General features: G+C 41.4%; 3 protein-coding genes across 5 annotated transcripts; 2 read left to right on the forward strand and 1 right to left on the reverse strand.

The window, feature by feature from the left end:
* Window positions 1–1,029: 1,029 nt before the first annotated feature.
* Window positions 1,030–7,120, reverse strand: plbd1b (phospholipase B domain containing 1b; the record flags this gene model as incomplete). The annotated part of the gene is made up of 11 exons (XM_079293117.1): window positions 7,013–7,120; window positions 6,112–6,334; window positions 5,511–5,594; window positions 4,958–5,099; window positions 4,720–4,866; window positions 4,057–4,201; window positions 3,541–3,741; window positions 1,959–2,099; window positions 1,668–1,853; window positions 1,481–1,587; window positions 1,030–1,206 (listed from the first exon to the last, which is right to left on the reverse strand). Exons 1-11 carry the CDS (start codon window positions 7,077–7,079, stop codon window positions 1,030–1,032), a joined length of 1,620 nt encoding a protein of 539 aa, XP_079149243.1. The 5' UTR covers window positions 7,080–7,120.
* cby1 (chibby 1, beta catenin antagonist) lies at window positions 6,953–9,585 on the forward strand. 3 transcript variants are annotated; one of them, XM_079293120.1, is made up of 5 exons: window positions 6,953–7,013; window positions 8,151–8,249; window positions 8,507–8,612; window positions 8,763–8,875; window positions 9,216–9,585. In XM_079293120.1, the coding sequence occupies exons 2-5, from the start codon at window positions 8,172–8,174 to the stop codon at window positions 9,294–9,296; spliced, it is 378 nt and encodes a 125-aa protein (XP_079149246.1). In that variant the 5' UTR covers window positions 6,953–7,013; window positions 8,151–8,171; the 3' UTR covers window positions 9,297–9,585. The 3 variants fall into 3 exon arrangements, with proteins under 3 accessions (XP_079149246.1, XP_079149244.1, XP_079149245.1); XM_079293118.1 differs by lacking the exon at window positions 6,953–7,013 and adding an exon at window positions 7,841–7,915; XM_079293119.1 differs by lacking the exon at window positions 6,953–7,013 and adding an exon at window positions 7,855–8,000.
* A 635-nt stretch (window positions 9,586–10,220) lies between these two features.
* Window positions 10,221–15,066, forward strand: pdap1a (pdgfa associated protein 1a). Its single transcript, XM_079293135.1, has 6 exons — window positions 10,221–10,389; window positions 11,319–11,401; window positions 11,481–11,555; window positions 11,905–12,029; window positions 12,175–12,326; window positions 13,273–15,066. The coding sequence occupies exons 1-6, from the start codon at window positions 10,377–10,379 to the stop codon at window positions 13,305–13,307; spliced, it is 483 nt and encodes a 160-aa protein (XP_079149261.1). The 5' UTR covers window positions 10,221–10,376; the 3' UTR covers window positions 13,308–15,066.
* The last annotated feature ends 2,113 nt before the right edge of the window (window positions 15,067–17,179 follow it).

Raw genomic sequence — 17,179 nt, forward strand, 5'->3', positions numbered from 1 at the left:
GTGTTCATCCAAAGTAACAAATTAAATATATATTTCTGAAGTAATGGAGGAGAACATTGATTTGTCATACAATCACATGTTGCATAAGTATGCTTCAATAAGTATTAAATATCCAAGTTATGAGTTTGATTCTGTCCACTGTCTATGGAATTGGTTGAGCTTTTAGAAGTGAATGTGAAATATTATTTGTGACGTTTTATTCTGAAAGTTGCTTGATTTTCGGTTGTAGTCTAGTTCTGGCAATTTGACAAAGACCAAAACATTGCGTCTTGTAGTTTTTGTGAAATTATTCATGATATTAAATAAAGAGGAATACATACATCAGTTTACAACACATGAATACCTCACTACCAATAAGATCATTTTATTTCCACACTCTATAAACCTGAGGAAACATTGCATAGAACTTAAAACAAAAACAAGACAAATATATTAGTATTAATTTAAAAAAAAAGTAAAAGCATTCCCCTGAAGGCTAAAATCCCAAATTTTGAGGAACACAGTTCTACACAGTATGTGAAAACACTGCTAATAAATGAATAAGTCTCATGTTAATTCAGCGTACAGACTCATAATGCTAACACTCTTGGATGGATACTGACAAATGAAAGCAGCAGTGATTCCAACAGGATCATCTGTCTGTGTCTACTGGCTGGTGTTCAGATGAAACAAGCAAATACATTTCAAAATGCAATTTAGGATGAATGAATTAGTAAATAGTTTGATCAAGCCCCAGGCTGGCATCAATCAGCTATATAAATAAATGACTAACATTCCAGTCAAATTCATATTTGACGATGGGAAATGAAGTCATTCAGATTGTCCCGTATATTAATCCTTTTTCAGTGTGAAAATTTAAAACTGTACTTATATTTCAATTATATTTTTGACCAAATTAGAGGGACATTTTTATCATCATTTCCAGCTTTCACATTTTGTCCAGCCAGGTTACAAACATTTATACCTGATTTGAACAGGAAAGCGCGACCTATTCTTCCTGGATTGGTCGTATCTGCTGCCTCTGTGCTCTCAGGGCCGATGCAGTGTGGGCCTCATAGTGACGAAGGGAAAGTTGTAGGTGTGCGGAAGACCCTGGTGAGTCGTGAGGTTGAACGATTGCCATGAGAACGGACGCAGGCCCCCCTGTGTCGTGGGGCCGTTTATTGCCTCCGCGGCCAGCTGGACAGCCATCTGGTAGTCCGTCACCTGTAAGGTGAGATAGATAAGGGCAGAAAGGAAGGAGTGAGTATAAAGTGAGGCCAATTAATAAGGTTCAAATATCAAATAGACGTCCATGAAGAAAGTTCTGGAGCCATTAATGGAGTTTAGTCATTGGCAAATTGACAGAAGACCACATTATTTCTACACAAAAACACATAAATGCAGCTCTAAACAATTCATCATAATGTTAACAGCATTTTTTTATCCCAGATCACATCTCAAACTTGATGCTGGCACTAATGCGCTGATGACCTCTGACCTTAGTGTCATAGCAACCTCCTGGCCGTGGTCTCCTTGGTCTCAGGTCGTTTCGGCAACAGATGGTTTTACATGGATGGCCCTTGGAGTAGGGGTCTCTCTTGAAGTCTGCAACAGAACCAGTCTGACTTTTTAGTCATGCTGCTTACAGTCTGAAAATACCCAGAATTAGTTATTGTTGCACCTACTGTTGTATCTCATGATGTGTTTGAGGGAGTGCAGGTCTGACACCTTGGCCTGGTCCCGGCGGAGGATTTTGGCTCGGGGACAGAGGTCGTATGAGAAGTCCTCTCCGTATCTCTTCCACATCACACTGTACCCACTCAGGTTGTAGATCTCAACATGAAATGGTACGTTGTAGGATGGCCAATAACCTGACAAAAGTATAGCACAGTGAAGGTGGAGGTTGTCCAGACACACCTGAAACAGCCCTCCTGGATAAAAAAACGAAACTATACAGATAGATGTTTGTTTCTTACCTCTGCGTAAAGCTTGAGTCTGATCAGAGTGCATCACCTTCCCGGGAATCTGCTCCACCACAGTCAGAGCTCCATCCCTGATACTGTGACCCAGAGAAACCCTGTTCAGGTCCACCAGCATGTACTGGCTGTTATACGTACCTACAATACAGAGGGGGACATGCTCTGTTTGCTGCCGAACAGAAGCTGTGTCTGCGGATTTTTGACACAACAAGACTGAGAGTCTACAGCCACACTAGCAGCTCTGTGTGGCTGTGCTTTGAGCTAAAAGGCTACGTCAAGTATTGGACAAAGTTAAAGAAATTTGACCGACTGATGGTGCGAGATGAAAAGTCAGAGGATCACCAAAATCAGTAGCCTTCATCCTCTGGGGACCATGAATGTCTGTACATGTTTTGCCAATCCATCCAGTCGAGATATTAAACAGGTCAAGCAAACATTTTAACCTACTGGTGGTGCTAGAGAATCACCAAAGTCATCGGGATTCATCCTCATGGGACCATGAATGTATACAATTTCACTCTGATCCATTAAATAGTTGTTGAGATATTTTCATTCTGTACCAAAGTGATGGACTGACTTTGACATAGAGCCGGGCTGCTGTGGCCTGGCTAAAAAAAATCCTGAAGCTTGCTGCCAAACAGGCGTGCCAAACACAAGGATCTTCCAAATATCTGATGCCAACACACCCTTGAACAAAAAAAACTTAGACTGTCTCTCTGCAAGTACATTAATACTGTATTGACATAAACTCCTGACTTTCTAGAAGGAAGGCAATCAATTTAAGAACAACTATAACCGTTGGAAAGTTCGCAGTAATATAAAACATACATGGTTTGGGCAGTATGGCGGCTAAAGACCTATAACAGAACGTGTCATCATCGTCTCTAGTTGCGTTGCTGCTGGTACGCGACTGGCACAGGAAAGATAACATGCACAGTCTCGCATGCGCCTGAGGGATCTGATACAGGAGAGAAAAAACACGGTGAACTTCTGGCTCGCCTATCTACATGTAATAAAAAAAAACACCCAAAGGTCGGTAAAGGCTCTTCAGCAGGACGGGGAGTAGGAGAGCGGAAGCCGACGGGCAACGAGAGGACTGTCAGTCTCAAGAACACGCTGTCCTGTTCTCCTCTGCCCTCCCATAGCAACATGACGTGAAAGATCAAAGCAGCTGCCCAATTAACACAAGTGTTGTGTAACGAGAGGGATGGTTTGTTTGAGAGTCTGTTAAATCTCTATGGAAATGTGTCCTGTGGATTTTGAGTCAGGCAGTTAGTTCCAGACTAAAGTAATCATTCAAGTCTTCTTTTCCTCGTGTCTGCTCTCATTTCAGACTTTTCCTCAAGCGCACCATGAGGTTGGCATGTGGTCTCAAGTGAAATGGTTCTCCCTATTATATAAATAACCATGAACCCTTTTGTTGATTTAAATCACACGTGTGGAAGTCTTTCATGCATTATTATGCATACCTGGTATAGGCCACCGTCAGCTGGCCCCGAGTCATGGTCCCGCTGTAGGTTGTCAGTCATTTCTTTAATTTTGAGATTGTGTGATCGAGCCAACATGATTCATATTTCACCTGAGTTGTATCTGGAGAAGACGTGCGCCCACTCCTCTCCGCTGTGCGCCAGGCTGTTGGCCAGGCGGACTCTGTGCCAGGCCAGCAGGCTGAGAGGGCTGAGCTGGGAGAGCAGAGAGACGTTGAAGACGCCGATGGAGGTCTGAGTCATCAGCAGGCCGCTCCCAAGCAGGTAGAAGTCGTCCAGGGACATCAGGAAGCCTGGAGGCGGAGGAGCAAGTGGTGGGGAGGACAAACATCAGAGAGGGAATGTTTGAGATCATGTCATATCCTCAACTACCTGCAGCTTGCGTGTACAGTAGACCTTAAACAAAGTTTGGTTTGGAACTAGCTGTATATTTACTTTACTGTCAAGATTACGACATCAAGGAAGAAGAAATCATATTTCTTCTTTTATATTCCTACTATTGCTACTACCGCTATCCTCTTTTACGCCTTAATCTGCCATAATCTGCCATAATTGTAAATGCAGTCCTGTGCAGCTCTTATGTGTGATGTAAGTGTGAGTGTGCGTACCAGGGTAGCTGCTGAACGACATCTTTCCAGTGGCCGTGTGTGTGTCAGACACCCTGAAGTCCCAGTGTTTATAGATACGCATGGTGGCCGCATACGTATACCAGCTAGAGTGGCCAAACAGCAGGTTCTCATAGCCTGGCAGCACCTTGGACGCAGAGGAGGGGGAGAATGGGTTGTGGTGAAGAAGTGCCTGACGCTGAAACAACGGACTGGTTCGGGCACGTGTGCTATTTTCACTGAATCACTCTTGAATTGTTGTGATTGTAATCTGGTGACGTGACGCCTGAACTTTTCATCTCGTACAAAATGTTATTCTTCCATACCTGCAGAACTAATGACAATCCCATCAGCTGTGATTTGTGTTTAGTGCGAATTTGAAAATGTTCCTGTAATCAAACCAGATAAGAAGAACTAAAATCTCATTAATTAAAGCCTAATGACGTAGGATTTTTAGATTGCACATTACCCAAGTGTCCTCATTCTATTTGCACTTTGTTTTGCCGAAATGATTATAGGAGGAGAGGATACATCCTCCTCCCAATGGCTTTCTGCACTTAAAAAAGAGGTAATTACCAATGCACAAGCGCCCACAATAAAACTAATTAGGCGCTGAGGCCTACCAAGTGCTCCCTCACATCTTGAGCCAAATGAGCTTGGCCTAACCTTGATGAGAGCAGTGCAGTGGCCCATTCCTGGCATCCTGAAAGCACCGGTCCCTGTGGAGGAGTTGGAGCGAGGCGTCAGAGCTGGGACGAGGTCCAGGAGGTCACCAACGCCATTCAGAAACTGGAGGGCAAATGCTGATAGAGGCTGGGAGGAATGTGTGGAAGTGGCAGAGATGAATGAGAGGATACTTTCACCATTTTCGACAACACACACACACACACACACACACACACACCTCTCTGTGTTTGCTCTTGGCCCACCGTGCAGCTCCGGCGTGGAGTCCGTCCAGCTGGGCCAGGATCAGTCCCAGGTGGTTCCACAAGGGGTCGCTGTGTCTCCTCAGTTTCACCTGCTCGCTGGCCCACTGGTCCTGCTTGCTGCGGATCATTCCACACATTCCTCACAGCTGAGAGACACTTTGGGCTCTTTCTGTTCCTAACAAGTGCATGTGGCTGCTGTCTGCGGCCTGATTTCGCTGTGTAAATTCAGAATTACAACAACCACTGCATGCATTTGTATTTAGTATATAGACTCGTGTCAATACTGCTGAAGCTGACAATATTTCATCAATCAATGTGTTCATTTTTTCATTTCTACACAAAATAAGAAAACAAATAATCATACAAATATTGAGTATATCTGTTTCGTCAGGTGGAGAGGCCTTTGATGTCTGTTGGACATGATAGCTCTTCATGGAAACTCAAAATAATGACATTCTCTCCTTCCTTGCAAGTTTTAGAGACCTTTTTTTTCTGCAGCCAACGGGAAGAACCTCTTTAAGAATGTACCTTAAGAAGCTCTTCAGAGGATTCAAAACCTTGTCATCCTTCAGGAGTTGAGGGTACATGTTGGAGTAATGATTGAACATCTGTCTGCGGAGAAAGAATACCAACAGTGGGACTTAAACCATTTCTAGGTCACTAAAAGTAACGCACAGTTTCAGCGACAGCTAATAGCTACACTGTCAAGATTGTAATCAGAACTGTTATCCAATTAATCAAATTGTCATTTTTGTTATTATCCTCCAGCTGACTGATGTAAAGTCAATATATAAAATATTTTTGCATTATACATATTCAACATTTGACACACCCACAGGCATAAAGTCCATGGAGTCTATGGTCATTAAAATGATGCTGATTGGTCCTGACAGGGACCGTATCAGTCATGGTGGGTGAAATGTTAATCGAGTTAAAGAGCAAATACTCCCGAGAACAGAATACATGTTGTGCTATTCCCTGATTCTGCTGAATTATCTAACACACACAATGGAATTGATGACGTTTTCAGGTCAGTTTGACCATTGATAGTGAACTACAGGTGACTGACTCTGATATTTCAGACACATTTGTTTTGTTTGCAGTTCACTAGACGACCTGCGACACTCACCCAGCAGTGAGATAGCCTTCCAGGTACCCAGCCAGGAAGAAGGTGGTCTCATCTTCCTGTGCGGTTCCTCCATGACCTGCGCAGATCTCCAAGACGCCCCATCCAGAGAGGAGCAGAGTGTCATTGAAGTACCCGTAGGCTCCCCCTTCTGTTTCCATCACCCCTTCCCTCAGGATCACACTTTTCTGGGCAGCATCCCAGTACACAGTGGCCTCTCGGAGCTCTACCATTGTAGGAGGATGGGCAGGGTTACAGGGTTGAGGTTGGATAACACGCATTATATAAGATAATGCCATCACACCAATAGAATGAACTACAGGGAAAACGCAGCTCATGAATAAGATTACTTCTTCTTATTTGGGACTGGATTGTTTTTTGTCAAATGAATATTAAACTTTATAGACTAGCACAGGGGTTCCCATTGATCTGTGTTGTTAATTGGTGATTCAGGAAGAAGATGATTAACTATTTGAAACTAAATCTGATTTATTGTATGGGTTAGCATACAAGGTTTTCTCCCAGCAAATATTGGTAAACATATAATGTATTATTAAAAATAATAATACAAATAAAAAAGATGATAATATATGTAAAATAGAATAGAGTAGAGCAGAATAGAATAGAACAAATAAACAATCCACCATTACATCTTGCATATTGTTGCTAACTATATATGTGGGTCCTATGCAATTCCATATAAAATGGAAAAAATGGTGCCGTGCCAGCGGCAGCCTATTGCAGCAGCTTTTACAAATTTCCCCCTGGGGATAAATAAAGTACATATCTATCTCTATCTATCTAAACAACACAGCTTTTCCGTTTTCAACAGGTTAAACTGAATTATGCTGGATTAAAATGAGTTTTCCTCATTTTCAGACGACCCAAAGGCAACATTACTCACGGTAAGTTTGCACAGATGCAGCCAGAGTGCTCAGCAGTACGCACAGCTTGATGCTTTGCTTCTCCATGTCGACTGATGTTTTCTTGCGAATCTCTGCCTTACATGTACTTCAAAGAGTAAACTTGGTTCTTTGAGAGCGACGGTGGTGCAGCATAATTTCCACAGAGCGAATAAAGCCTTGTTTTCGGTTGCTTTTTTTTTAATTGCATGAGACAATATTCGTCACCATGTTCATCCTGTTGATGGATTGCCTGATCTTCAGAAAAAGCAACCACCCCAGATGGGACTCGAACCCACAATCCCTGGCTTAGGAGGCCAGTGCCTTATCCATTAGGCCACTGGGGCACTATATGAAAGGGGCGGAGTCATCGTAATTTATATCCGGATTTATCGCAACCCGATTTTCGTTGTAGAGTTTGTATTTTCTCAAACTCAAAACCTCCCGTTTGACAAGTCCTGACAAAACACTTTGTCTTGATTTCATCTGTTCAGGAATAAAACGCAACACTTTGCATTGATTTCATCTGTTCAGGAATAAAACGCTTGGAAAGACCGGGTGCCTCGTTATATGCACCATAGTTATGTGCTCAGGTTTCATGGATGGTTCCATTATCTCGCCTAAATAGGGGTATTTATATAATCCTAATGCAACTTTGACCATTACAAAATGCATACAAGGGCCCTAGATATAATATTTAAGTAAATAGTTACATTCTAAATGTCGCAAACTTACTTGTGTTGGCAAATCTCTTCCAACTACTTTATATTAACCCTGCAAGATTTCAGTGTCTATTTTAGACAAATGGAACATTCACACTTGCGCAGTGGCAAGTATGGTTTTGTTTGGAGAGAAAATAGTTTCAACCACCACGTTAAGAATTTAAGTAAATAGTCTGTATGGAGGTAAATATATTATAAATCCACTCTCAGTGAATAAACAACTACTAACCCACCTGTGAGGCAGTCGTCCGTTTCAATTAAATGTCAGGTAACGGTATGAGTAGCTCGCGAGTGTTATAGCCACCTAGCATTAGCTCGGTAATGTAGCGATAGCAACGACAAACAACTGTGGCTACGTGATATTAGCTTCTATTAAATAGCCGCTAATGCTACCCTTGGTGTACCATCTGTTATACAGGACCTTAAGAAATCACTAAAGATGCCGCTCTTTGGAAACACGTTCAGTCCGAAGAAGATTCCCCCCCGAAAATCTGCATCTCTGTCCAGCCTCCACACGGTGAGAGAACTGTCAGAGCAGCATCATGCACTAACAACAAACACGCTGTTTTAGTTGCACTGGTGGATGAATTCAAATAAAACCAGTTCCCCTTCTTCTAATCGCATATACCCAGGGGATAAACAAAAATAAGGGAATTAAATAAATAACATTTTGAGACCGCTGAGGTGTGGATTGTGCTCAGTGGGCTGCAGCTCGACATTGTGTTTGTCCTTGCATGCAGACTGATCTGTTGTTTTCACCCCTCGTCTGTTTAGTTGGATCGTTCAACCAGAGACGTAGAATTGGGTCTTGAGTATGGACCTCCTGTGATGAACCTTGGAGGTCAGAGTTGGAAATTTGAAGAGGGGCAGTGGATATCAGGTAATGAGTGTGATAACAATCAGAATACAGACCAGTGCAGTGGCTACTTCCACAGAAAACAATACAATCTTCTTGCTGATTGTTCACTGGTGGTCCCTGAATAGCCAAAGCAACATTAACCCTTGCTTTTTTCCTGTTTTGTTGAACCAGAATCTGGTGGAAATGGGTCCGGTAGGGAATTGCAGCGGCTTAAGAAAAAAAATGTGCAGCTGGAAGAAGAGAACAACCTCCTGAAACTTAAAATTGAAATTCTCTTGGACATGGTAAGAACTGAGCAGCTTTGATTTTGCCCTTCCATTCATAAAAACGTTAAATATGCTGTATGGAAGTACTAGGAAAGTGTATGTTGGCCTCCTCCTCATACCCCTTTCAGACGGATGCAGTGATCTTGGATAAACCTGTTTGTTATGTAAATAGATAATATAACCGTCAGTCTCCATATTCATGCTTTTCTTCAGTTTAGAACATGTAACACTTAGATTTATAATAAAGGCTCGCTCAATACATTTTGATCACACACTTAATTACCAGTTCAGTGATTGATGTAATTTACTCTGTTACCAAATCTTTTAAATAACAGCATATTTAATCTTTTCTTTATAGCTGACAGAGACTACTGTGGAGTACCACCTGATAGAGAAAGAAGTGGAAGACATAAAGACTCAACATCGAAGGAAGAAATGAAAGATCGGATGCCTTCATCACAATAAATGTTCTTCATTCTCAGAGAGCTTGAAGTTTGTTGATAAAAAAAACAGCTGTTACTTTGTTTTTGTTTTTTGAGGATTTTTGTGCCGTAGGTCTCGGCCCTGCTTGTATTTAATCGGAAAAGCAGGTACTCCTTAATCAGGTTTTCTGTATACTTTTTCTGTCTACGGTTTTCTGTCTGCATTCGTAACTGTGAATCTGAAACAACTGTGAACATCTTTGTTCAAGACACTGCATCGTTTCTACATATGTATGGCAAGTAATGGCCAACTTTTAAGATTTTTTGTATTTATTGTATTTTCTATTCTGATTAAAAGTAAAATCCATCAGAGAGAGTGTTGTGTTATTGTCATTCAAAGTTTTTGAAAACAATATTACCCAAACATCTTATTAAATTGATACTTAATTGAGTCATAATCATTGACAAATTCACAAGAAGACAAGGACAAATATGAATTCCTCAAAATATTTGGGCAGTAATGTTGCCTGCGCTTGTATATATAATCCTAGTAGTTCGACATGTTATTTTTGACCGAGGGAACAGAAGTTTGACAAAAATGTTATCTCAAGGTCCACTACTAGCGCTTTGCTTTTACTCAGAGCCCAGTAAGTAAATCCTTTGTCAAATGTAGTTTGGAATTTCAATGTTTGTGTAAGGATATACTTTCCTAAATGTGTTTTTTTTTTTTATAAAGTAGATCTGTTGTTGATCATATTCTGTATTAAAAAGGATTACTGGTTTTCTGTGAATTAAAGGTACGGAGCTTTATAAATTACTTTTACTCCCTCTGGGTTGTCCTAATTGGTAGATGCACATGTCAGTCAAGTGCTCCTTGCAGCGAGTGGTTGACAGGCTCTTTCTAACTGCGCAGGCGCAGGCGGTCGTAAGTTAATGCAGCGTTTCGACGGTTGTGCTTCCGACAGCGGGAGAGAAGAAGTAGTCTCTACTTTAGCCTTTACTTTGAGCACTTTAAACTGCCGGCTTGGCCTGTACAACTGTCAGGTTACTCAGCGATATAGAAGAGGACTTCATTTGTGTCCACTTCACTTTTAATAATGCCTCGGGGCGGTGAGTATTATGAACCTAAATGTAACATGCTAATATTTAGCAAGCTAATTCTAGCTCGCGAATTGTTAGCTAAAGTAGTATGATTTTCCGTTGAACTCACATGTTTAGCGATTAGCATGCTAACTGGTTAGCATGGTGTGTATGCGGGTTTAAACGATTCAGAGAAGACGCGGCATGTACCAATAGTGAGTAGCTAATGAACGTGAACACTTGTTGGTATATTTCAGTCGCTAAATGGTCTGAATAGTTAACTGTTTTGGCCATTTTGTGTGTAATTGCCAGCGTTACCATGTGCACAAGAGACAGCTAACGTAAACACAGTATTATCATTTATTTTAACTCCTGGCAGATGGCGGTTGTTACTATAACCCGATCCGTTCACAAGTCCGTTTAACATGTTCTCGAGCTTTGTATTCGTCTTATCTAACTCTCACTAGCTATGACATTTTGCTGGTGAACGTAGCTGGCCCTCAGTGAACGTCATGTGTGACTCATCTCCCACCACACACACACACACACGTACTCTGAAACCTTTTCACACTTTACAATCGCATGAAATCTTAAATTAACTATAATTTGAACTGTATTGAGATCTGTGATTCAGAGGTGGTTGGGGACAGATGTGTCCACATATGGAGGGTGTATATAAAATCGGCTATACCTGCGCCACAATATTGCATCACCCCAAACTCTGACTGACGAAATTATCATGGTGTCCAGTTTAGGCCTCGCAATTTCAATAACAAGCGTCACCAAGGCAGTATTTATCAAGGGCCAGAAATAGTCACAAGTCATTATAAAGTTGTTGTGGAGTGAATGTGTCCCTGTACTGAAAATTATTCAACAAACGTTTGCTCGTTGAATGACTAACTTAAAAACAGTGGGATACAGCTGATCCGCTAGTAACAACTCTTACTTCTGTGTTACAGGGAAAAGGGGCCACAAGGGCAGAGGGAAGCAATTCAGCAACCCAGAGGAGATCGACAGACAGATGAAGGCACAGAAAGAGTTGGTGAGTGAACGGTCTTTGTTACAGACACAGAGTCAGCTTTAATCGAGGCCTGTTGTCATCGACTGTCTTATGTTCACAGGAAGAAAATCCTAATGCAGAGAAGGTGGACTCTGCCAATTCTGAGGATGAGAGCAGCAGTGAGGACGAAAATGAGGTGAGTGAGGGAAGGGGTGTAATGCTGACTGAGCAGGGAAACTACTTGGTGGGGTTGAAGGACTTGCACCTAATCTTGCTCAAATGCATTTAGCTTAAATTCCATTGTAACTGCTGTTAATGTTCTTATGTAACGTTGTTTCCTTTTGCCACAGGGGATAAGAAAATGCACGTTGAACAATAAAATGTCTGGAAATGTGTTTTTAAAGGACAAAGCTACACTCAAAAAAATGGTTGTGTAGTTGCAGGTAGACAAACAGGTTTACCAGCCTCTGCCATAATTTACAAGCTCTGTAATGATGTGTTCCTGTCTTCACTGATGTTACAAAGGTGTTTCTTTTTGCACACAGTCCAGGAAAAAATGCGGAGTGGAGGGGCTTATCGAGATTGAGAATCCCAACCGTATGTCTCAGAAGAGCAAGAAGGTTGCTGAGTTAGACGTCAGTGCTCCCAGAGAGCTGTCTCGCAGGGAACGGTAGGTGGCGCGCAGCAAATGACTGTCCGTATTTGTGTTTATTGCATTTTGTTTGGCTTCTGAAAATGTGCACTGTTGCTGACACCAGGACTCTTGGTAAGTATTCTTTTGTCTTATGTGTATGCCCTCCTGTTGTCTCTGTCAGAGAGGAGATAGAGAAGCAGAAATCAAAGGAACGCTACATGAAGCTCCATCTCGAGGGGAAGACTGAGCAGGCCAGGGCCGACCTGGCCAGACTGGCCATCATCAAGAAACAGAGGGAGGATGCTGCCAAGAAGAGAGACGACCTCAAGAAAGGTGATGGAACACACCGAACAGTTCTGTAAAGTTAAAACTTTGTGGACTAAAAGTGGAGATTGTGCTTTTAATCAGCATGTTGCATAGAAACAGCCCAACTTAGTGCTGCCCACACCGGAGGGGGAAGCAATGAATCGCTCTCCATTGACTTTGTATTGTGTGACGGTACCTTCTTGTCCCTTGGTCTGCAAGCAAACAGAAAACGCATGCTTTAAAGCTGCTGTGTGGTGGGAGGCACCACCAACAGGGTAAAGAAGTAAGTTTTTATAAGCCACTGAACCAAAAAAGTGAACCTTTTAGGAAGACAAAAGTGGATACAGGCAATAAGACGTGAGGTATCAGCAGGAAAAACTGTTGGATCCTGTCTCTCTGTGTGCCTAACATCACATGTGCAGCAAATGCAAGTGCCTTTAGCTAACTAACTTACTGCAGCTTACACATAGCTGACTTTATTATAGTTACGAACTGCACCCCTGGTGGATTACAGACTGGAGATATACAGTACTTGCTTAATCTCGCTTTGCATTCATTTCTGAGGATGAACACGACCAATGCTCCAAACGGACGCGGGATACGTGAGGCAGCAACATGAGAACATGTGGTTTAAAGCAATAATATCACCCAATCATCCCTGACAGCCATGTAATCATGCTGCTTTCAGTCACCAGTGAGGTGAGCTCCAATGCAAAAAGCTACCGATTGTGGCGCTTGAGGAGTTGTTGTAAGGTTTGTTGGTACATGTACTGGATACTTTGTGGCATGTAAAGCACGAAAAATGCAGATGTGTTTAAGTTTAGAGAAGAAGTCGGGAACTTCCAACTAGGCACGGGCGATATATGACGAGATTACGCTCAACGTGACATTAGTTGGCCAAGACGCTTGTGTGCTTCACATGTTGTTTGGAGCCTCACACTGTTCTCTGTGTTGCTTCTTCTGTTTTTATCAGATAAAGATACTGACGAATCCAAAGCAAAGCGCTAGTCCTCCACCTGAAAGCTTCGACATGCACTCCAGTCTCAGAGGGCCGGAGAGAGAAGGAGATCTGGAGGAGGACAACGGGGGAGGGGGACCAACACGAGTGGCATCAGATCAGGGGCGATCCTGAACTCCTGTCCGTCATTTCAAATCGGAGGGGCGTGGGTCTTCCGTAACGGCGCGGTCGGGACTGGGGGGGAAAACGGATGAATCAAAAGGGAGCCGAAGAGGAATGCAACATTTGGGATGCCTCTAGGTTTCTTCCTCAAGAGGAGACGGTCGCAGGTTTTCCAAGTGCTTCACTGCCTCTTTTGCTCTTCCCCACCCGCCAGGGTTTTAATTCTGAAGCTGCTGAAGTTATTATCATTTATTTCCATTGATTCAAACATTTGTACACTGTTACCAAATACGAGTTTACTTAACGACTGGACGGCTTTTACAGTGAGCGTGCATGGGGGGGGATGATATCTTTGGTGCTTTGCTTTTCCTTCAATCTTGCGTGATTTGTAAGAATCAGTGACAGTTGGAGAAAAATAACACGATTCAGAGGATAACTGATGTATAAGAATTATACAATATGTAATTTAGTATTTGTGGATATGTTGCACAAGACATTGGTATAATTTTCTAAAGATTTAAGTTCCCCGCCGCCCCCCACCCAGCATACAAACAAATATTCTTTTTTTTTTTTTGTCCTGGTGTTGGTTTTTTTTTTATCCCCTTTATTTTTTTTTTCAATGGGAAATTTCCAGTTGGAGGAATAAGCTGTCCTCCTATCACAACACGTCTACAACATATTTAGTTTATTCTTTAGTTTTCATGGATCTGTTCTCCAAAGTCACACTTTGCTCACTTGAATCCTCTTATTGCTGTCAGTTCAGAAGTGTTTCACAGTGTGTTTTGGAATATTACTTGAATTGCCTTTAATAAGCATTTTTAAGTTGTTGGTCAGTTGGAAAGCGTTGTCCCAAACCGCCTCAGTAACTGTGGCCTGCCTTCTTTCTGATGGGGTCCTCTGTGGTTCTATAGGAGGGATTGTGTCTTCTGTGGCCTTTTACAAAGTTTACACAAGACCAGTTCACTGTCTTTCTCCTGCGATTAAAGTCCTACAAAGAACCTGCACCGAGTTAGTTTATTAGGTACACTTAGAATCCGATCAAATCCTTTACATCGTCACCACTAGTAAGTTTCCAAAATGGACAGACAGCGAAACTAAAACGCAAAGTAATAAGCTCCACAAAGAGATCTTTCACTGCAGGGCGTTAGTAATGTTTAGAGTGTACATGATAAACTGTTACTTCAGTGTGTGGAGTCAGAAACGCCCTGATCAGGAAAACAGTGATCCCTATAACATGGAAACGGCTTCAAGAACAAACTGTTGAAAACCCCGGAGTGAGAGAAATGGAGCCACAGCGCAAAAGAAAAATAAAACAATGAAGTTTTCCATCATGTATTTGAAGTCATTTTTAAAAATAAATTCATTAATAGATAAATGACTTGTGTTCTTCAGTTACTCTCCTAAAGCAGCTGGAATATGTGTTTCTTATGATTCATTCTGTTCAGTGTCTTAGTTGTTTTGACACTGAACGTGAAGGCAGATTATAAAACACTGAATGTTGTAGAACTTGGATGACTAAAGAAGACTTGAATCTTGCGATTGAGACGATAAACTCACTTTAGCAACGTTTACTGCGGTAATGGATGAAGTGAGATGGAGGGTACATTTTCTCATCAACTTCAATACAAAGTCAGTTTGTCATAGATTTGTTGTATCATGTAACAAACTACAGCAGTTATAAAAAATAATGATGTGAATTCATTAAGTTCCCACATTGTTTCCCCCTTATTCATTAATGTCACATCTTGTTCCCTTACACCTACATGTATGTATCATCAGTAAAGATTACAATGATTTATGATTTAATTTGAATTCAATTGGGAAGAATTACGTTGCCGTAATCTAAAGCTTTCCCCATTTTATTCATATCAACATGTAATATTATATTTATCAATACTTAACCGTACCAACAGTAATGCCTTTGAGTCAAATGACAATTAAAAAGATATTCGATTATAATTTGCACAATATTTATTGTATATTAATTGTCGTATATTGTCAGATTTTAGAATAATTTCAGAAATATATTGTTTCTAATACAAAGACATATTTAGAAAGTTTGTCATACATTGATTTTTATTGTGCTACTCTGTAAATAAACAGTATACATACAGTACATACAGTTTATATGAACATACTGTGTTCTATGTGACAAATGACTAAAGGACTATATATATATATACATAGTACATTTCTATATATAAATATATATCTACAGACTTCATCAGACCTATTTGTAATGACACAGTCTTCTTTACCTGATACCTCCATGAAGATGAAACCGTAGCCAGGAAGCCTCTGTCTCCCTGTCAGTCGTTACAATTGTTGTCGTGTTTTCAAATGGGTTCCTTCGTTGCACACTTATTTCTTGGGTGTATTTGATCTCACATGCCTGTAGTAGTGCAGAGTTGTGGAAACCATCATCTCCTCTTTCAGTGGATTTGTTGGTCAAATCCCAAACCACCAACATAAAAGTTCATTTGTGTTGCATTTCTGTGCTAAACACTGATGCTGTCCCGACTCAAGAAGTGAGTCGAATAAAGGTGTATATGTGTGTGTTCCAATTACCATAACACCATTCTATTAGTGTGCCAGAAAAAATATCTAGTATGTCCCAATACATAGTATATCAAATACAGTTTGCCACAAATACCAGGATGTACTGCATCTGGTCATCTAGTTATTTAATAATCTTTTTTTTCTAACTCTCTTTCCTTCACACACTCTGCTTACTTTGGTTCATCTGCACAACTACAACGTTTAACTCAAGCCTCTGACTGTTCCCCATCTTTCTCTTTTCCTCAATCAAAAGATTTTCTTTTTTTTAAAATCTTGGTAAGAGTGCTTTTGATCGCTTGTAACATTTTCCTCTCACCTACGAGAAGCTCAAAAATAAGAAACCAATGGCGACTCCGAGAAATGATTGGGTACTAACAAGATATGAACAAATCCTGGGTGCGAACCTGGAGAAGCATGTTGGTGCATTCAGCTGTTCCCACCACCAGACTGCAGCGTCTGACTGGTTAACTTACAGCCTTCTGCCTGAACCTCTGTGCGCAGCTCTTGACGCACTGCCAGCATCTAAACAGGTTGACGTTCGGCAATGACATGGAATTCAATTCGGATGCCATTTCACCACAAACCAAAGATGGCAACAATAGCACTCATGACGATTCCCCGCACACATCTGTGGAGCCATGACTCAGCCTGTGCTGGTGTTCATGTGAGCACTAATGAGAGTAACATATGTATCAGAGAACACCTCGGTTCAATTAGAATGCTCCAGAAGAGACACATTTAAATACTTTATTTTTTAAACTGACTGACAAAATTGCTACAACCAGCAGCATTGATAGTTTCCTCTTTTGGCCTTTTCACATCCGTTTAATTCTTCAGCGCACACTGTCTGCATTTACAGAAGTGTGTACTACCCACTGCCTGCTCGAGGTATCTTTTAACAGCAGAAGCGTCGCTCTGCTGATGTCTGATTACAATCCAGAAACATTACAGATGTATCGACAGTAGGAGGAAATAGTACTTTTGTTGTCTGGGAAACTACAGAGTAAAAAAACACCTCAATTACACCTCAATAAAACATAACAACTCACTCTGTGAATACAGTAGTGGAGTGTCTTGATTGGATAGCTCTTAAATCATAGTGTGACAGTCAAATCTCTCTTCCCCCTCACAGCTCACACCTCATCTGTGCAACTTCCTCATTCGCTGACTTGTGTTCGGTGTGACTTAAGAGCTAATCTCC

This window comes from Melanostigma gelatinosum (genome assembly GCF_949748355.1).
Source record: "Melanostigma gelatinosum genome assembly, chromosome: 21".
Classification (NCBI taxonomy): Eukaryota; Metazoa; Chordata; class Actinopteri; order Perciformes; family Zoarcidae; genus Melanostigma; species Melanostigma gelatinosum.

What these genes read in the sequence shown, in the direction of transcription:
- cby1 (XM_079293118.1), top strand. An exon ending in CTCTGTCCAGCCTCCACACG is followed by an intron (nt 8,250 to 8,506) that starts GTGAGAGAACTG and finishes TCGTCTGTTTAG; the next exon opens with TTGGATCGTTCAACCAGAGA. An exon ending in TTGAAATTCTCTTGGACATG is followed by an intron (nt 8,876 to 9,215) that starts GTAAGAACTGAG and finishes TTTTCTTTATAG; the next exon opens with CTGACAGAGACTACTGTGGA.
- pdap1a (XM_079293135.1), top strand. An exon ending in TGAAGGCACAGAAAGAGTTG is followed by an intron (nt 11,402 to 11,480) that starts GTGAGTGAACGG and finishes TTATGTTCACAG; the next exon opens with GAAGAAAATCCTAATGCAGA. An exon ending in GAGAGACGACCTCAAGAAAG is followed by an intron (nt 12,327 to 13,272) that starts GTGATGGAACAC and finishes TGTTTTTATCAG; the next exon opens with ATAAAGATACTGACGAATCC.